Source organism: Otolemur garnettii, unplaced genomic scaffold, assembly GCF_000181295.1.
Source record: "Otolemur garnettii isolate 467f Iridium unplaced genomic scaffold, OtoGar3 scaffold00019, whole genome shotgun sequence".
Lineage (NCBI taxonomy): Eukaryota > Metazoa > Chordata > Mammalia > Primates > Galagidae > Otolemur > Otolemur garnettii.
The window spans coordinates 4960158-4982073 of record NW_003852414.1 but is presented as its reverse complement, the minus strand read 5'-3'; the positions used below and the strand labels follow the sequence as shown (position 1 = coordinate 4982073).

The window sequence follows — 21916 nt, the reverse complement described above, 5'->3', positions numbered from 1 at the left end:
AAGAACATAAATTGTTTTATTTCAAAGTCCACAGATGTATATTCACAGCATAGTATTTTTTATTTTTTTAAATGTCCTTTTAATCATTCGTTATTTTCTGAATTTCATTTCAGTATCTTCATTAGTGTTTTTCATCCTATCTCCTAGCCACTGTTATCAAAGTCCAAATAACATAAAAATAGTAAGGAAGAAAATGTTTTACACAGTCCCTTTTTCTTTTTCCCTCTCAAGTTCACCTCTGGTAACAGTATGGCGAATGTTATTTTAGACTTTGTACATTTAAATTTTATCTTCAAAAAAATTTTTAAGTAATACAAACATTGAAACGGTCTAGAAGGAATAAAGTAGAAAACAAGTCATTGATCACCTCCTTTCCTCATTTGCATCTCCTGGATACTGTCAGTTCATGTTGGAATATGTGTAGTATGTATACTATACTGTATATACTGCCTTTCCTGAAAGAATGGAATCATACTGTTGTGGGAAATTCTTCTCTTTGTCACTACAAAGGGCAGAACATCTTGGTTTTTTGTAATTAAAAACAAGCTTTCAGGTAAAGATATGTATACATACTTGTACATGTATAAGTTAATTTGTAGAGTAATGCAAGACGTTGGATCAACAAGTAAACATTTTAAATTTTGATGAATATGGACACATCCACACAGCATGCGAGAGTGTATGCCTTTCCTGAACCTTTGCATATACTGTGTTTACTGGAACTTTTTATGCCAATTTATTACACAAACATCATTTTTCTAGCAATTAAGACCTGCAGACAGTGTTTTAGATGCAATGACACAGCCATGGAAAACAAAGAAAACCAGAAAAAACACAAAATATATCCTGCCTATGTGGAACTTAACATTTTAGTGAGAGGAGACAATAAATAAATAAATATTAGGTCAGTTGGTGGTTAAGTACTGTATTTTAAAGAGGAATAGAAGAGAGAATGGGAAGTGGTGTTTGGTGGTGGTTGGTCTATATGTTAAAACAGTATAGTCTGGGCCACCTTGCTGAGAAGGTGAAATTGGGCTGTGCATAAGGAGCGTTCCAGGTAGAGTTACATGATGCACAAAAGCCTTGAAACAACAGGTCGCTGTAGCTAGAATAGTGAGCCAAGTGTGAAGTAGGAGATGGATTTGAGAGAGAATACGTGAAGGGGGGGGTCAGCTCACAAGAAGGGTTTTGGCGTTGCAGTGAATAGGATGTGAAGTCACTAGGGAGTTTGAATAGGAATGACAAGATTCCCATGATGCTTTAGAAGGACTTATTTGGCTGCTGTCTTGAGAATTGGCTAGAGGAAGATAAAGGTGGCAGCAGGGAGACCAACTATGAGCCAGTGACAGTATCCTGGTGAGAGTTGATGGTGGCTTTAGTAGGCAGGGGATGGTAGGGAGTAGGTTGTGAGTGATCAGGTCCTGAATATTTTTTAAGGGATTTCCCTCCATATTGGATATGGAGTAAGAGGAAAAAATGGAGTCAAAACTAACACCAAGACTTTTGGCTGAACAACTGAAGAATGGACTTGCTATTTATTGAAATAGAGAAGACTGAGAGATCAGATGTTGGGTTTGGATATGGCACATTTTCTCCTTAGACATCCAAGTAGAGATCTCAGATAGCCAATTTGGTATATAAGTAAGAGATTCATAGGAGAAATTTGGGCTGGAATATAAAGCAGGGAATCAACAAATGGTAAGTGGTATTTACAGCCATGAGATAGTTTGAGTTCTAGGGGATGGAGGAAAGAAATGGAAAAGAAGCAGTTGGTGAGATAAGAGGGAAACTGAGTCAAGGGGAAAGATTGTTTTAAAAAGGAAGAAAATGGCTGGCAACCTGTAGAAGACTGAAACTGGACCCACACCTTTCACCATTAACTAAGTTAGACTCTCACTGGATTAAAGATTTAAACTTAAGACATGAAACCATAAAAATACTGGAAGAAAGTATAGGGAAAACACTTGAAGAGATCGGCCTGGGTGAACATTTTATGAAGAGGACACCCCGGGCAGTTGAAGCAACATCAAAAATACACTACTGGGACCTGATCAAACTAAAGAGCTTCTGCACAGCCAAGGACACAGTAAGTAAGGCAAGCAGACAGCCCTCAGAATGGGAGAAGATTTTCGCAGGTCAAGTCTCTGACAAAGGTTTAATAACCAGAATCCATAGAGAACTTAAATGTATTAGCAAGAAGAAAACGAGTGATCCCATCTCAGGGTGGGCAAGGGACTTGAAGAGAAATTTCTCTGAAGAAGATCGGCGCACGGCCTACAGACATATGAAAAAGTGCTCACCATCCTTAATCATCAGAGAAATGCAAATCAAAACTACTTTGAGATATCACCTAACTCCAGTGAGATTAGCCCATATCACTAAATCCCAAAACCAGAGATGCTGGCGTGGATGTGGAGAAAAGGGAACACTCCTACACTGCTGGTGGGAATGTAAACTAATATGTTCCTTTTGGAAAGACATCTGGAGAACACTTAGAGAACTAAAAATAGACCTGCCATTTGACCCTGCAATTCCTTTATTAGGTATATTCCCAGATGACCAAAAATCGCATTACAACAAAGATATTTGTATCAGAATGTTTATTGCAGCCCAATTCATAATTGCCAGGTCATGGAAGAAGCCCAAGTGCCCATCGATCCACGAATGGATCAACAAACTGTGGTATATGTACACCATGGAATACTATGCAGCCATTAAGAAGGATGGAGACTTTACGTCCTTCATGTTCACATGGATGGAGCTGGAAAATGTTCTTCTTAGCAAAGTATCACAGGAATGGAAGAAAAAGTATCCAATGTACACGTCCCTATTATGAAATTAATTTAAACCTTTTATATGAAAGCTATAACCTAATAACCTAAGGATAAGGGGAGGAGGGAGGGGGGAACAAGTGGAGGGAGGGGGATTGGAGGGTTCACTTCTGTGGTTTATCTTACAAGGGTACAAGTGAATCTTTCTATGAGTAGAATATGAACGTTTTAACACAATAACTAAGAAAATGACATGAAGGCTATGTTAACCAGTTTGATGGAAGTATTTCGGATTGTGTGTGAAAACACCACACTGTACCCCAGAAGTGCATTAACGTACACAGTTACCATTCAATTAAAAAAAAAAAAAGGAAGAAAAAATGGATTATGTCAAATGCTGCTAGTGGATCACATAAGATGAGGACTGATAATTGTCACTGATTTAAGCAGTTTAAGAGCTCTTCATAGTTGTGGCAAGAACAGTGTGGTGGTGTTGTGATTGGGGGAGGGGTTAAGATAAAATAGGAAGAAACAAATGTGGAGACGAGTGCAGGCAACATTTTCCAAAAGCTTAGCAGTAAAGGTGCCAGAGATGTAGAACTGGGAAAAGTGGGATTTAATCAAGATGAGAGCTTAGCCAGAATAGGGGTTTTAGAGCCAGAGAAGGGTAAGAAAAGGAAGAAAGGCGAAAGTGTATGTGAGAAGTGATTCCACTGATAAAGGATTAAACTGGGCATTCTGCTAATGAGGTCAAGCTTCCTTTTATGTGTGTGTTGGCCATTCTTATTTGTGTGTATATATATTTTTTTCTTTGTGCATTCTTATTGGGTGGTTCATCTTTTTCTTATGGGTGTTAAAGAATTTCTCTGTATAACAAAGAAATCAATCTTTGGTCACACGTATTGCAGATATTTTTCACAGTTTATCATTTGTCCTATGGTTGGAAGTTTTATTTTTTTGTAGAATTATCAGCTTCACGTCATGATAAGAGCCTTCTACAATTGTTAAAGGATTTACTTACATTTCTTATACTTTTATGTTACCACTTCTAGAAGTTGAAATCTGTGATTCATGTGAATTTCATTAGGTGGGAATATTGGTTCGTTTTTCCACAATAATTTTTATTTAATAATTATCTTTTTCCCACACTAAGTTGCAGGACTGCTGTTTGGGGATTTATTTATGAGTTATATTCAAATCCATTGATTCTCTGCCTGTCCCTGTAGCAGTATAACTCTTGTTTTTATTCGATAGCTTTGAGAAAATATTTACTATCTGGTATGGCTAGTGTAGGTCCTACTACCACCATTGCTCTTATTTTTCTGAATTTTTCTGAGTATTTCAGATGTTTATTATCCCAGATCATAATGCTAGCAATATGTATTGATCGCTATGTACAGTGTTGTAATAAATGTTTTGCATATATTATAGTTATTTTCCTCATTATGACAACCATGTTAGGGACAAGTTATTATTGTTCATGAGAACATGGAACATGCCCAGGGTGATAAGTCTCATTAGTGGTAAAGCTGTGGTTTGAAGTCAGGCTCCAGAGACTGTGCTCCTACCTCTCTGTGTAAACTTTTGAATCCTTGCATCCAAATCATTTAGAGTTAAAATCTAAAATATCATATTAGTATTTGGGCCAGATTTACATTGAAATTTATAGGTGACTTCAGGTGGAATTGACATGTTTACAATCTGGAATTATCCAAAACTAAGTTATGTCTTTTCACGTCTGCAAATCTTATTTGATGAGTTTTACGTAGACTGCAAGGTTTCCTTCCTACAGGTTCTCCATATGTTGTTGTAAGCGTTTTTCTTCGTGCATTGTCTTTCTATTGCTGCTATTAGGATGTTTTTCTCCGATTGTATTTTTAGTTGCTTCTTGTTGGTATGTTGGAATGCCATTGGTTTTTTTATGTTAAATTGAAAATTAATCATTTACCAAATTTTCTTCATGGTAATAGTTTTTCATCTACTTTTTCTGAATTTTCCAGAAATGTTTTTATCACCTGAAAACAATATTTTTTCTTTTCTGATATTTTCTCCTCTTTTGTTTGCTTTTCTATATTTATACTTTTCCTTTTTTTTTTTTTTTTTTTTTTGGTAGAGACAGAGTCTCACTGTATCGCCCTTGGTAGAGTGCCATGGCATTACACAGCTCACAGCAGCCTCCAACTCCTGGGCTTAGGTGATTGACTTGCCTCAGCCTCCCAAGTAACTGGGACTACATGTGCCTGTCACAATGCCCGGCTATTTTTTTGTTGTAGCTGTTGTTGCAGTTTGGCCAGGGCCGGGTTTGAACCCATCACCCTCCATATATGGGGCCAGTACCCTACCCACTGAGCCACAGACGCCACCAATATACTTTTCCTTTTATTCTTTTAAAAAATTAGCTGCTTCTGTTAGAATATTGTAAACTAATAATGATGACAGTAAGCATTTAGAAATGCTTCTGCTGCGTAATTATGTGCCCAGATCCTACCTTTCGTTTGGTTTGAACGAAAAAGCATTTATCAGCAAGGAATGAGAAATTTTTTTTTTTCCTCAAATGCTTTTTGGTATCTGTAGACCCATTGTTTCTCCTTTACTATGTTAATATAGTGAACTTCCTTGTATTTCTTAGTGTTAAATAATGTTTGTTTTATTCCTTTCATGTGTTAATAGATGAGTGGATTTAGTGTTTTATTTAGGTCTTTGGCATCAGTGATGCAGAAGTGACCCCAGGCTTGTGTGTGTGTTTGCGCATGTGTGCTCTTTCTCAGATCTTAGTTACCTGTCATTGTGCTGGCTCCATATTAGACTCCTTCCATTTTCCCCTCTCTGTAAAAAACAATACAATTATCAGTCCTTTAAATATCTGAAGAAATTCATCTGGGAAAACACCTGGCAATTTTTGGATGGTTAACTCCTTGATAGGTTCTTAAGTTTATTCCATGTTCTGTCTGCCTGTGTCTCTTCTATAATTTATTAAGTTCTATAAAATGATAGTGATACTTGATTATATTTTACTAGAAATGCTTTTCACCTAGGTTTTTGAATTTATTTGATTAGATTTGTGAAATGTATTTATGGGAAAAAAGTCTTAAATTCCTTTAGATTAATAGTGGTAGCTAATTTAACTCCATTTTCACTTTAATATTGAACATTTGTACCTCCTAATTTTCCTCTGGGATTCAGTGGGGTAGTGACTTAGCTTTCACTGGTTCTTTAAAGATGGGGCTTTTGGAGTGTTTTATCAATTACATGGTTTCTCTACTTTTTGAATCAATAACATTTCTACTTTTTTATTTCATTTTCACACTTTTCTTGGGTTTTATCACACTCCAATACTCCACAAATAGTAGTTTATGTAAATTTAAAAGTACACTTTTTATAAATGCCAATATTGCCTATGAAGGAAATATTTATTGATAACTTAGTATAAGTTACTTTAGTCCAAATACTTTCCCCACACACAGAAAATAACCACCTTCTCTTGGGATTGAATTTAGTTTAATCTGCTAAAGACTTTGCTTTTTAACTATTTCATCTACTTCTTTGTGGGTTGTCCTAGCAATGAGCTCACTGAGTGAATGGGAGCTGTAATACGGTGAGAACAGGGGAAGGTAATTTGGGGGCGTGTGGATAGAGGACTGTTGAGGATGGGAGAAAGGCCAGAATAAGAACAGAGAGAGTACCAAAGGCAAATCCTGTGACTCCTTAGTAACTTTTATGTAAAGGAGACAGGAGAAAATCCAGACTAGGATTCTGTAAGGAACGGCAACCCTTCCCTGCCTTTGCCTATCAGTTTTCATTCTATTAATAGCTTGTATCTGAAGACATTAAAAACTAGCAGTCCTTTTGCAAGCATAAAGTTCCATTGACTTTCCTTGGAGTTATGTTTTAAAAGATAGTTTGAAAATGTAAAAAGAGGTTATGAAAATTTTACCTACAGAGGAATTAGAATAAAACTTCCCCCCAAATTTATAGAATCATTAGAATTTATTAAAATCTAACATGTTTGTCATACTTGATATACTCTAAAATCATTATGATTCCTATTTCTAAAGGATTTAAATTAAGATTAAACAACATGTACATTGGAAATATAAATCTATATATTACATTAAATATGTATGTTATAGCATATCCTTCATTATACAATATAATACAGAGAGAGTAATTTAATAATGTCTATCGGGACAAAAGCCATATTGCATATTTATAACATAAGCAAAGTATAGTGTTTATGGACAACTAGATTCCTCTTCCCTGGAATAACATTATATTCAGAAGTTTTTTCTAACCCTGTGAATTATAAGCCCTCTTTTTTTCCATTTTGCGTGCTTATTTTCTTTGGCTATGACTACAGTTACGTTTCATTTTCCTGAATTATCGGTAACACTGCAGTATATTGAGATGTTTATTCATTGAAAAAAGAAAGAAATGTGCCCCCAGGTCAACAAATAATTCTGTACCTACTTTGTGGAAGATAGTACGCCAAGGACTCTCTTTAGGATAATGCATGAGTGGGGATTTGTGTGTGGGTGTATGTATATGAGAGAGTAAAAGAGAGATGTTATTTTGGTCCCAACTGATGTTAAAGAACAATAGAAATACTAAATTTGTGTTGTTGTCAGCATAGTGCTAACATGTAACATATTCTACTGCTTAATAGAACTACAGTCTCTTAGTTCTGAGAAGACAACTCAAAGTCTAAATTCTTATAGGTGTTTCTTCAACTATGACACCGGTCTAATATATGTGGAACTATTACAGTTTGTTAAAAGTAGTATGTTAATTTTTAAGGATCAGTCTTCTTTTCTAAGAGAGATTTTATCCTTAGTTTTTATCATAACAAATGTGTGTTTAAGAGATTTGATGGTGATAAGTAGGACATGGTTAAATGCATAATGGCATAATGTAAGCAGAACCTTCTCTCGTAAGAAAAGCTTTTGCATACCTGAAAATACATCAAAACATGGCCTGAGTCTGTGGCTTTCATCAACACAGGGCACAGTTACTATCAGACAGGAATGAAAGATCTCAAAGTTAGTCTGTCCAGTCCTCTTTTGCTACCTCCCTAAGCTTCTGCATGCAGGTCTAACCTGCTAATCAGGTGAGATTCCTTCTTTACAAAGCATTTAGATGATCTTGCTCTTTTCTTAATGACTAGAGTTGAGACTTACATTGCTTTGTTTGGAACTTTATTCATCTCATTTATCTAATTCCTTTATTATGATTATAAATTACTTAAGAAACATATTTACATGGGACTTTGGTGCAGTTTATATGGTGCAGGATGCCATCAAGTGCTAACGATAATATATTATGTGAAAGCCTTTTAATGGTTTTATTGATTATAACAACATTATCCCAATAGTATATAACAAATAATACAAGATTCTAGTGGTTAAAATTCTTATGTCTTTTGAAAATCTCTTTAGTAGCAAATAGTTAAGTATAGAATTCTAGATCCCAAGAAAAGAGATAGACAAAATAATTTAAGCTTAAAACTACTTATTGTTACAGCAGCAATTTTCAGTCAGGAAGCTTCGTACACAATAAAGCATTCAGGCTGCAGAATCTGGCAGACGTTGGGCAGCGCCTGTGGCTCACTGGGTAGGGCACTGGCCCCATATACCGAGGGTGGCGGGTTCAAACCCAGCCCTGGCCAAACTGCAACAAAAAAATAACCAGGCATTGTGGTAGGCGCCTGTAGTCCTAGCTACTCAGGAGGCTGAGGCAGAGAATCACCTAAGCCCAGGAGTTGGAGGTTGCTGTGAGCTGTAAGATGCCATGGGACTCTACTGAGGGCAATAAAGTGAGACTCTATCTCTACGGGGAAAAAAAAAAAAAAACGAATCCGGCAGACATGGGATTGACTCTACAGCTTACAGCTACATAACCTTAAACAGGTTACTCAGCTACTGTATTTCTTGCCTATCAGGGGAGATATAATAGTTCCTACTTTTTAGGAGTACCTGTAAACATTCAGTAAGATAATAATAGTAACAGCAGCAAACACTTCTACAGTCCTTGCCATGTATTAGACATTGATCTATGCACAATTTATTTTTAAACCTTAGATCCTCAGCCACCTTATGCAGTAGGTACTGTTCTATCTGGCATTAAATATTAGCAAATAAAACCAGCAAAAACTATAAAAAGTCATTGCATCTTTAACCAGATTCTAGCGACAATGAGTGCACTGAAAACGTTACCATTTTCATTGAAATTTATATTTTCTATCTTAAATTGTCTTTGAACATTTTAAATACCTTATCTATTTTCTTTTATCTTTGATTTCTTAGTATTTTATTTTTATTCAAACTCAAAAATCAAGACGTGCTGATCACCTGTGATTGTTAAGAATATGCCACTCTTCAGATAAACTATATTTAATTGTATTTTTAGCCACAGGTTAAGCAAAGAGAGATACAAAGATAGATTGGCAGCAAGTTGATGTAACTGATACTGCCATTTGGTGGTGGGGCATTTTCAAGTTACCTCCGCAGAGCCACGAAGCAAAAAGATAGATTCGAAAACACAATGAAATGTGCCCTTTACCTGAGTTTTAATAATTAATATAAGCACTTTGCACTTCTTTTTCTCTTAGCTAAATGCCTGTGAAGCAAGACTTTGGAAAATAATTGTTGGTCTTTTTTCATCTAAGCCAGAGGTTCTCAACCTGTGGGTCACGACCCACAGGAACTGTATTAAAGGCTCGTGGCATTAGGAAGGTTGAGAAGCACTCAGCCAGTAAAATGTATTCCTATTTTATGTCATATATCAAAACATGCTCTAGGAAAATTCACAAGATAGCTATGAAATATATACAATCTCTGTGTTTTAAATGCATGACTTCACAATCTTCCGTATCACAATGGAAGCTTATACTAAGGACAGGAAAAGTTTCACTACAGTCCTAGAAACTCTTTCAGCTGTGATCCACTCAATAGAATACCCTGTAGCTTTGGTTAAAAGAATTCAGTAAAGAATATAAAGCATGCAAGCAAGTATTGGAACCATAATGCATGCATGTCTTAAAGCCTGGTTTTCAGGAAGTTTTCAAGCCGCAAATAATCTGCATGTAAATGTGTAAACGTGCAATCTAAGCTAATAAAACTGATAATGATAATGCTAAACTACAGTATGATACCATTAAAGTAATAATCACACCAATATAAACCATGCCCACCTCCGTCTACCAAAGAAGCAGTAAATTAGCCTTCCTTCACAAACAGCAGAAATTTCATCTTCCATATACGTGATTTCTCCATGCCCAAGTATAGTATAGCCCAAGTATAGTTTCATCAAGCAGTGAAACAAACCGTACAGGATAGCCAGATCATTATGAAGTACGTAGTTGATTAATCCTCAGCAAACACTCTATTCTAATTTCAGCCTATAGTATATAAATGCCAACTTTAAATGACTTTTACAGGTAATTTAGTAGGTTACTAGTAAGGACCCCTTGAAAGTAACAATGACAGTTAATAGCATTGTGTGTCACTTGCTGGGAAGCTTCCCATTCCAGATAGTGTGTGTATGTTTGCATCTTATCAGTTAAAGGCCTATTAAGAAACTCATAGCCAGCTGGGAACCAGCCTTTGAGAATCTTTCCCCTACCCACACACACTCTGCGCATAGTTTGGCAGCAGTACGAGGAATTCCCCACTTTTCCATCTTGACACATTGACACATATTTTCCCTTTACAATATTAAAGGTATTTTTTCTTTATTATATTGATATAATAAACAGACCTCAGGTAATATTTGTGCAAACATTTAAAAAATGGAAGGCAGTTTAACAATACCTCCTTGATAAATTTTTCCTGTGAGTCTCTACTAATCTGTCTAATAAATGTATTAAGGAATGGCCAAAATTATACATATTTTTAAGAAAATTTATTGTGACATTGTTGCTTATGCTTACCACTGGAAACAAACTAAATTTTATCAATAGATGGTAGTTTAAATTATGTCTTTACAATGGAATTCTATGTAGCCATCTAGAGAAAAGTGAGGAAGTTTCTTATATACAGATGCTCCTTGACTTACAGTTGGGTTATATCCTTTGTGAGTTGAAAATACTGTAAGTTGAAAATGCTTGTACTATACCTAAGCTTCTGAACACAATACCTCAGCCTAGCCTACCTTAAACATGTTCAGAACACTTACATTAGCCGGTAGTTGAGCAAAATCATGTAACATTAAGCCCGACTTGTTATAAAATGTTGACTATATCATGTAATTTATTGGATACTATACTGAACATGAAAAAATAGTTTTGCACCTTGGTTAACAAAAAATCAGAAGGTGAACCATTGTAAATTGGAGCCTATCTGTACTGACACAGGAAGATTTCCAAGACATGTTGTATCCAGGCAAAAATCTCAGTGACAAAGCAGTATATGTGATCCCTTATGTGTATTTTTATATATACAAACACACATTTATACATAGGTGATACAAGATTTATATTAATTTTGCTGTTATTTTACCTTTACAGAATGGATTGAGGAAGGTAAAAAGGGGGTGCTTTTACCTATTTTACTTGTTTTGTATTATCTAAATTTAACATATATTAATTTTATAATAAAATAAGGAGAAACCCATTTGCTCTTTGGGAAAGGTCTGGAGAAACCAGACCTTTATATTTATATTTATGATACAACATATTAATGATACAACGAGACTTGTCATTTTTCTTCTGACATAAGATAATGAAATGCTCCTAATATGAGCACCGTGCTAATGCTGGTACTCTTAGAGAGAGGGTTCTTCCCAGAGTCTATAAAAGCAGTTCTGGAAGTTTTGGTTATTTGCTCTCACCTTTATATATCTATCCTTACTTTTGATTTTATTTCTTCCTCCATGTTCTCGGAGATGTATATGTGCGTTTGTGTTTATGTGGGGCCAGGGATATGTATATATGTCATTTAAACATTTAGGTGATTATCAAGAATGGTTGAAAAACTTTAGGAAGTAGTGGTAAAGGTAGCTGGTAGTGATGATGGCTTAAGCAAAGCTGTCCTTCTCTCCCTTCCTCTCAATCGTAGTAAGAATCACCCTGAAATTAGTTGAAAAGATATATTCCAGTGACCAAACCCAGTGAAGTACTAAATATTTATCCTACTAGAATGGCTATTATAAGGTTTCTGAAGGAAAACACTAATTATACTAGATTACTTGAGAGAATTTTATTCTTAGCTAATACTCGTGGCTCTGTGAACTATACAACTCATTCAAAATAGTTTCTTTAAATTGCTGGCATTAAATTTTATTGAAAGTCATTAAAAAATCATGGAAAGGGTGCCCAGTTGAAAACTTAACGAATGTCAGTCATTTTTTTCAGAATGGCAGACTTAGAAACATTAAATGATGTCTTAATTACATAGAAATTTGACCACACTGATTGGTTCTTTCTAAAGTGAGTTCAGGATTAATATGAAATATGTGGGTTTATTTATAATTTGAGAAATACCTTTCTTGTGGTAAATTTCATGATATAATGCTATTTATTAGGAAAGGTGGCCTTTCTTCTTAAATTGTAATGCTTTACAGATTTGAAGCCCTAATTATACATAAGCACCATTGTATACATTAAGCTCGTTGTGGTTGGAAAGGATGTTTACTGTAGTGTTTAAGAGCATACAATATGGAATCAGACTGTTGGGGTTCAAATCCTGGCCCTGCCACTTCTAAGCTGTGGGATCTTGGACAATTTACCCATCCTCCCTCTGCCTTGGTGTCCACATCTTTAAAACAAAGATATAAGTAGTATAACTCTATTTCATAGAGTTGTTATGAGATTGTTCTAATAATTTAATGAATTAATATTTATAAATCTCTCATACATATAGAGTGAGTATTCAAAGTATGGCTACTATTATTTGTCATTTGGCAATTTAATATCTAGTAAGTGCTGTGTGTGGGGGGTCAAATAAATGCATTGTTTACATTTTATGGTCTAAATCTGTTTTAAGTATTTTTTTTTACTTTTATTTTTCTGGGATTTAAAAACTGATTTTTATACTAGTTGGTTTTGATTATTTGTTTCTTGTTTGCATTACAGTTACAAATTATAATACTGTGGTAGAAACAAATTCAGACTCAGATGATGAAGACAAACTCCATATTGTGGAAGAAGAAAGTGTTACAGATGCAGCTGATTGTGAGGGAGGTGTGCCAGAAGATGATCTGCCAACAGACCAAACAGTGTTACCAGGGAGCAGCGAGAGAGAAGGGAATGCTAAGAATTGCTGGGAGGATGATGGTAAGTCTGAATTTTTTTAATAATATTGTATTATCTTGATTCTTTCTTAAAACTGTGTATTAGCTGAAAAGATAAATTAGATGAAAACTTTTAAATGAACAGTAAATAATTTTAATAATTATTGAATGTTCTAGCTACTAAAAAGTAGATGATAAAACAAGTTGATCATTTTTATAATGCATGTATTATATTGAATTTTAGTAGATTTTACTAACTAGTCTCAAGCTTTTCATATATTATTTATATAATTGGACCTACCTTTAATTTTCTATTGTGTCCTTAAATGAAGAATCTACTTAGAAATCAATAAATAGTATTTTGGTGTAGTAAAATTATAAATCAGTGTGCAAAAATCCCTAACACAGACTTTTAGTATTTTAGTGTTTGTAAGCCTCTCTATACATATGTCATTTTTACTAAAGTAAAATTTTTACTTTTATCTAAGTAAAGCATAGTTTAGTGGGAGAACCAGTAAAAGCAAGGAAGCCTTCTACCTACTGCCTTTTTAATGAGTAAACACCAAATGTTTAACCTTTTCCTTCATCTGTCAAGTGGAGAAATTGGATTTAGTCTTTTATTCTAGCTCTGAAATTCCTTCTTTCTACTTTTCCTAATAAACTAATTGTTTAGCCTGTCTTTGCCAGGTTAAGCACCAGTGGTATAAAAATAGGATATGGAGGTGGCAGGTATTATGAATTAGAGAGGTTAGAGATCAAGAGCAAGGGCATCAGCAAAGGCAAAGATCAGCATGCAGTAGCTCAAATCTGAAGCCAGTCACAGGAGAAGAGTCCCAACAGGAGTTCAAGTTCAAGGAGGTCATCTAGGCAGGATATCAAAACTAAGGCTAGGAATACGAGATAATGGGTTAGGCATGCAGGTTAGAGAATCAGGATAATGAAAGGTTGGAATATAGCTTAAAGATTAAATAATAGGCATAGTTTGGCATAAGTTAAAATTTCTACAGTATGACAAATCTTACATTTAAAAGGGGATTTTTAAAATCATGAAATTAGCCCTGTCCTTTCATAGTGTTGTTTATTTGTCCATTCAGTAAGCTCTGCAGGAATGGATAGCAAATGTGAGTAAGATTATCTCTGTGTGAACAGTGTTTACAGCTTAATGGGAGATAGAGATAAATAAGTCGCAAATACATTACAGTTGGATTTAGGTGTAAATTTAAAATTATGTGGCAACATCAAGGAGGAACATCCAAATCAGAGAGAGGAGAAGTTCTAGAAGACTTTCTTAGTAAATGTTGATGTTGGGTTCTAAAAGGCTGGTCAAGGTTAATTAGGCAAAGACAAGAGAATATAAAGTGTTTCAAGCAGACGAGGCAACATGCTTGAGGCCACCGAGGCTTGAGCAAACAGCATTCACAGAAAATGAGACCAAAGAAGTAAATGACAGAAAGAATATGAGGTGCTTTGTGACTAAGTCAAGGGACTTTGAACTTTATCCTGGAAACTATGAGAAGGACATTGATACGTAATTTATAAATAAGTCTGATGCAGTAAGGAAAAGTAATTTTATAGAGAGGAAGTCTAAAATAATGCCTTCACCAAGGAGGCTGTGATAATCAGGCAGTGGTAAGGGTTTTTGAACTAAAGTAGTGGACCATGGGATGTGGAAAGAAGAGAAATATTTGAAAGAATTCTAAGACATAGAATTTATAAGAATTGGTTAATTCTGTATAGAAAGTAACAGATGGTAGGATTGACAAGCTCCCAGGTTTCTAAAAAGTAGAACCCAGAGAGATTGACTTGCTTGTTTATCATGACAGCTGGTTGATAGTTGAGATATTAACCTGTTAACTTTAATACTCTGCTCAAAAATTGAAGCAAAACTTTCTTATATATTTCTTATCTGTGGCCTGAATTGACTCATCTGGTTAATATAGAGTCTTAATGTGGATGCAAGAAGGAAATTATTTACTTGGAAAAATGGGACATATGGAGAATGGGACATATAGATGAGAATGGAGAATGGGACATAAAGATCAAAGGTGTCTAACCTGCAGCCTGCAGGCTGTGTGCTGATTTCTTTTTTTCTTATCTGTGGTATTGGCTATCACAAAAAATATGCATGGACATTTTTTTCTTTGTTAATCAGCCTTCGTTTGTGTTTGTGTATTTACTGTATGGCTGAGAACAACTCTTCAGATGTTCAGCAGGAAAAAAGGTTGGACACCCTTGACATAAATGAAGTAAGAAAAATCAATGAAGAGATCCTGTTTCTGAAAATACATAGAGATAGATTATTTGGCCTAACCCCTTCACTGAGACCAACTAATGGTACTATATTAAAAACAAAACCAAAAAACTTCTTAACAGTTTTAAAGAGCTAGGTAGATAGTAATACATCAACATGATAAAATCAAAGTGAAGACAGGAACCCAAAAAGGTAAAAACAGCAAATCACAGAAGACTTTTTGCCTTGAAGCCAAACAAGGGAAATATAAGATGTGGTTTTCAGGCTTCTGGGAGGAAACAAAGCCCAACACCACCAGAATTTAATAGCAGACCTCCTCCTAGTGTGGATTACATCTTTACATAAGGATGAACTGAAAATAAACTATCTGCCATCCATAACACCCTCAGGAGTCAGCAAGCAAACTTGCCTTGTCTGGGTATTGGGGAAATGAAAGATCCTATCTGAGAAATAGCAACCACAAGCTATCTTGCACTGTTAAAACCCAAATTCACATTTCTTGGTATTGCTGGGTAGCCTGATAAGCCTCAAACCGTAAAGTAGGTTTAAAGTAAAGTTGCTATGAATATCCATAGGCACCAGGAAGAAGTAAAGTCAGGTCTTTTGGAGGAGTATATTTTTATACTAGCACTGTAACTCTCCCAAATAATTGGGCAAGAAAATAGAAATATAAATGTGACTTACCAGAAACAATTGGAACTTACTTGTTACATAAAACTTCTTGGACCGTAATTTGCTAAAAAATGCTAAAATTCCTTTATAGTACAAAAAATAAGTACCTAAATATAAACAAACGAAAATTTGAATTAAAATGAAACATTTTTTTCCCTAAAATTTCAGGCCGAAAACATAGTTGTGTGTTGTAAACAGGAGTACTTAATACATGGCAGAAGGCAGTAACCAATAGATTTTAAGGACCTAATGAAATACCAGATAATAAAAAAATTAGTAATAGGAATTCAAAATTCAGAAGGTGGGTTTGACAGCAAATTAAACAAAGTTAAAGAAAGAATTAGTGAATTAGATGATGGAGAAAATTGTACTAAGTGAAGCCCATAGAGACATACATAGAAAAATGTGAAAAACAAGTTAATAGACATGAAAGTTCAATGTATGCCTTAATTTTAGGGGAAGAGAGAACAGGACAGCAGCAGTACTTAAATAATAGCTGTGATCTTTTTTCAGAATTGATGAAGGAAGCACCATTTCTGGGCATGGTGGCTCACATCTGTAATCTCAATACTGTGGGAGGTCAAAGCAGAATTACTTGAGCCCAGGAGTTTGAGACCAGCCTGGTCAACATAGTGAGACATCTCATCTATACAAAAAAAATTAAAATTTAGCCTGGTGTGATGGTATACACCTGTAATCCTAGCTACTCAGGAGGCTGAGGGGCATGGATCACTTGAGCCTAGGAGATTTAGGCTATAGTGAGCTGATTGTGCCACTGCGTTCCAGCCTAGGTGACTGGTAAGATCCTTTCTTTAAAATACAAAAAAGGATTGATGAAGGACGCAAAATATAGACTCAAAAAGCCCAACAAATCTCAAGAAGGGTAAGATAGAAGAATGATGTGAACAAAGTTGGTTAGATAAAAGATTCTAGTCTCCACTTCCCCCACAGACCCACCAATTTTAGCAACCAGTCACACACAGAAAGGCCTCTGGGAGTCCCAGAGTCTTGTTGAGGGATTCTAGAACCCTCATGAAGCAAATAGTGCATTGGAAACGGAGGCACTGAAGATGGTTCAAAGAACAGTTTCACTTTACTCATGTCAGCCTTCCCCCAAGATGGCATAGCTCAGTTCCAAAAGAGGCCACATGGCCAACAATTTCTCCCATGGGGGAAAAATAAGAGTGGAGTGAGTATCTGCAGCTTTGTGGAGTACTTCCTAGAAGGCTCACGTTTGCCTTGTCTCACCCAGAAAACTGAGGGGAATCATGATGGTATAGCTAGGAGCAGGGAGACGAGGAAAAACCACATGGCAACCAATGCATGTTTCTCAGCAGCCAGCCATTGATCCTACTCCCTGGACTGAGGACTCCACCAGGAGACCCACAAATGAATCTCAAAGAACAATTCATCTGCATACTGACCCACCTGACCAGCACTTTCCTCCAGCACCTTAAACATTGCCATGTGCAGTATTCCATGTGTTCCTATATCTTCCTACTTGCAGACAGCACATGGATCTAAGCAGCAGAAATGGATCTTAGCGTCTAGTCATATCTTTTGATTTGGTAGATGGCCTACACCTTCCCTAGTGAAAATAAGTGGAAGGCCCTTAGCACCAAGCCTGGCTTTAGGGGGATAAAGAGAACACACAATCCTAAGACTTGCTGCCTCAGAGGAAACAAGAAGAGCAGAGCTGGTACATCTATACCAAAGTTCCAAGAGACTTTCAGAGTCTCCTCAGGCTCACTGGTGAAGGTCTTTTGCTATGGTTTGAATGTTTGTGTCCCTTTAAAAATTAATGTTGAAGCTTAACTCTCAATACAACAGTATTAAGAGGTGAGGCCTTAAGTCAGTGATTAAGTAATGAAGGTTCTATCCTCAAATGAGATTAGCACCTTCTTAAAGGGCTCAAGGAACTGAACAGCCTATTTTTGCCCATAATTCCTTTCACCATGTGAGGACAGTATTCATCTCCTCCTGAGGATACAGCTAGCTTCAAGGCACTATTTTGCAAGTAAAGAGTATGCTCTCACCAGACACTCAATATTCTAGAGACTTGATCTTAAGCTTTCAGCCATCATAATTATGAAAAACAAATTTAATTTTTAAATAACCCAGTGTGAGGAATTTTTGGTATATTAAAAGGACCAGACTAAGAAAGGTTTTCTCTTCCAAAGCCTGTCAGCAAAGACTGATGGAGGTAACTGCTTCTTTATATCCAGAGACGACAATGCCGGTAACACAATGACTCAGGGAACTATGACACCATCAGAGGAACAAAATAAACTTCAGTTGCTGACCCCAAAGAAATGGACATGTATCTACTGGGTGAAGAATTCAAAATAGTCAACTTAGAGAACTTTAGTGAGCTATAAGAGACATAGACAACTAAATAAAATCAGGAAAATAACAGATGAACAAAATAAAAATTTCAACTGAAATGTAAAAACTATTGAAAAGAACCAAACAGAAATTCTAGAGCTGAAGAATGCAATATCTGAACTGAAAAATTCAATAGAGAGTCAACACCACACTTGTCAAACATAAGAAAGGGCAGGTAAACTAAAAGGTAGCTCTAGGATAATTTGAAATTACCCTTTCAGAGTAAGAGGAAGAAAAAAGAAAGAAAGTGAGTGAAGAGAGCCTATAGAACTTGTGGGGCACCATCATGTTGAGCAATATACATATTATAGGAGTCTCAGAGAAGAGAAATAGAGGTAAAAACCTTATTTAATAAGTAACGATACAAAAACTGCCAAATCTGGAGAGGGAAGTGAACAATTCAGATGTGTAAAGATCAAAAAATCTGAATGGATTGAATATAAACAGTTTTCACCAACACAAATTATAATTGCCAAAAATCAAAGACAAAATTTTGAAAGTGGAAAAAGAAAAGCTGTTCCACAAATAAAGGAAGATGCATAAGACATAAGCATATTTCTAAGCAGAAATCATTTAGGCAAAGAAAGCATGGGATTAATATATTCAAAGATGGAAGAAAAACATTTTCAACCAAGCATACTTAACCCAGCAAAATTGTCCTTTATAAATGCAGAAAGACATTCCCAAACAAAAGGCTGAGGAATTTCTTCACCATTAGACGTGCTTTATAAGAAAAGCTATAAATTCAGAATACTGAAATGTTTAATGGTGGCACATAAATCACTTTTAACTCTAATATAAAAAGTAAAAGACAAAGGTGCTAAAAATACAACACACTAATTTTTACTGGATAAACAGTATACAAAGTTGCAAAGTTGTAAATTGTGGTATCAATAAGATAAAACATGGGAGGGGAGAAGTAAAAGTGTAAAGGTTTTGTATATGATGACTTAAGCTAAGTCCTTATTAGCTTAAAATAGACTGTGAAACCTATGAAAAGGTTTCTGTAAGTTTCATAGTATTAAAGGGGAAAAAAACCTGTGATAAATACCTCAAATAATAAAGAGAAAGGAATCAAATATGCTATTACAAAAACCCTAAAATTTCAAAGGAGGATAGCACGAGAAGATAAAAGTAACAAAAGCACTGTGAAAGTCAGAAAACAATTAACAGAATGGCAATAGTAAGTCCTTACCTATCAATAATTACTTTAAATGGATTAAACTCTCTAATAAAAAGACAAAGAGTTGCTAAATGCATTTTTTTAATGATCCAACTATAAACTGGCTGCAAGAGAGAGAAAGAATAGAAAAAAGTTGTTCCATGCAAATGATAACCAAAAGAGAAAGGCAAAGGAGAAAAAAGAGATAATTATACTTACAGCAGACAAAATAGACTTGAAAGAAAAAGCTGGCACAAGAGGCAAACAAGATTTTCATATAATGGTAAAGGGACCAGTTTATGAAAAGGATCTAACAATTGTAACTATATATTCAGGCAATACAAATATTAATCATTCGGAAGAAATAGATAGCAATGCAGTAATCATAGGGACTTCAGTGCTCTACTTAAAACAATGGATAGAGTGATCCAGACCAGATCAATAAGGAAACAAGTGGACTTAAACAACACTGGACAAAACTGACCTAATACGTACATATAGAATTATTCTATTCAACAGTAGCAGAATATTCACATTCTTTTCATGCACAGAGATTCAGGATAGAGCATATGTTAGGACATAAAATAAGTTTTAAGAAATTTAAGAAGATTAAAATCATATCAAGTATTTTCTCTAACAACAGGGGTGTGAAACCTGAAATCAGCAACAGGAAGAAAAATAGAAAATTCACAAATATGTGGAAATTAAGCAACACACCTCTGGACAACCCATAAATGAAAGAAGAAATCAAAAGAGAAATCAAAAATTATCTTACTATAAACAAAAATGGAAATACAAAATATTAAAGCCTATGGAATCCAGTGAAAATAGCTCTAAGAGAAAACATTGTGGCAATAAATAACTACATTAATAGTAAAGGGAGATCTCAAACAACCTAACATTACACCTCAAAGAACTAGAAAAACAAAAACAAAGTAATCCCAAAGTTAGGAAAAGGAAGGAAATAATATAGATTAGGATACAAATACATGAAATAGAGACTAGAAAAACAATATAAAAGATCAATAAAAATAAGAATTGATTTTTAGAAAAAGATAAAATTGAAAATCTTTTATCTAGAATAAGAAAAAAGAACACCCAAATAAATAAAATTATAAATGAAAAAGGAGACATTACAAGTGATACCAGAGAAATAGCAGAGGGTCATAAGAGACTACTGTGAAGACTTATATGCCAAAAACTGGATAACAGAAGAAATGAATAAATGCCTTACCATACAACCCAGCAGGATTGAAGAATCAGAAAACAGGAACAGAATAATAAGAAAGAAGATGGAATCATTAATCAGAAATCTCCCAACAAAGAAAATTCAGGACAAGAAGGATTCACTGGTGAATTATACCAAACATTTAAAGGCAAAATTAAATAAGAGAACACTTTCAAACTCACTCTACAAGACCGGCATTGTTCTGATGCCAAATCCAGACAAGGACATTACAGGAAAAGAATATAGGCCAATATTCCTGGTAAAAATAGATGCAAAAATTTTCAACCAAATACTAGCAAATAGTAGTATGCTAGTACCATATGATATTAAAAATACCATGTGCTATAATCAATTGGGATTTATCCTTAGGATGCAGGCATAGTTTAACAAATTCAAATGAAAAATGTGATATAACACATTAATAGAATACAAGATAAAACTATACAATTATCTCATTTAGCAAAATTCAGTATCTTTTCTTGATAAAAACTCCAAACAAATTAGGCATAAAAGGAATATACCAGCATTTTAAATGCAATATATGATAATCCCATAGCTAACATCATACTCAACAGGGGAAAGCTTTTTCTCTAAGATCAGGAATAAGACACTGGTGCCCAATTAAACCACTTCTGTTCAACGGAGTACTAGAAATCTTAGAACAATTAGGCAAGAAAAAGAAATAAAGGACATCCAAATAAAAAGAAAGAAGTTAAATTTATCCCTGGTTTTATATGGCTTGTTCTTGTGTATAAAAAACTCTAAAAGCCATCAGAAGACTCATAGAATAAGGTCAGTATTATCTTAGTAATTCAAAGTCAGCATACACAAATTGGTTTTATTTTTATACATTCACAAGGAACTACCTAAAAAAAAAAGAAATTTAAAAATCCTATTCATAATAGCATCAAAAAGAATAAAATACTTTGGTATAAACTTAATCAAGAAGATGAAAGACCTTTACAGTGCAATCTATAAAACATTGATGAAAGGAATTAGATGCAAATAAAAGGAAAAATATCGCATATTCATGACTTGGAAGAATTAATATTGTTAAAATGTTCTTACTACCAAAAGTGATCTACAGATTTAATGTAATTCCTATCAAAATTTCAATGGTGTTTTTCATAGAGTTAGAAAATATAGTCCTAAAATTCATAAGGAACCACAAAAGCCCTTGAGCAGAACAAAGCTGGAAACATCAGACTTTCTACTTTAAATTA

At 34.9% G+C, this 21916-nt stretch overlaps 1 protein-coding gene across 6 annotated transcripts in view; it reads left to right on the top strand.

Annotated features, from left to right (window-relative positions):
- ZEB1 (zinc finger E-box binding homeobox 1) overlaps positions 1-21916 on the top strand; it is a 192548-nt gene that overhangs the window by 106282 nt on the left and 64350 nt on the right. For all 6 annotated transcript variants that reach the window (XM_003786728.2, XM_012803345.2, XM_003786726.2 and 3 more), the window contains one exon: positions 12838-13038. In XM_003786728.2, coding sequence (XP_003786776.1) covers positions 12838-13038 — 201 coding nt within the window. The remainder of the gene's footprint in view (positions 1-12837; positions 13039-21916) is intronic.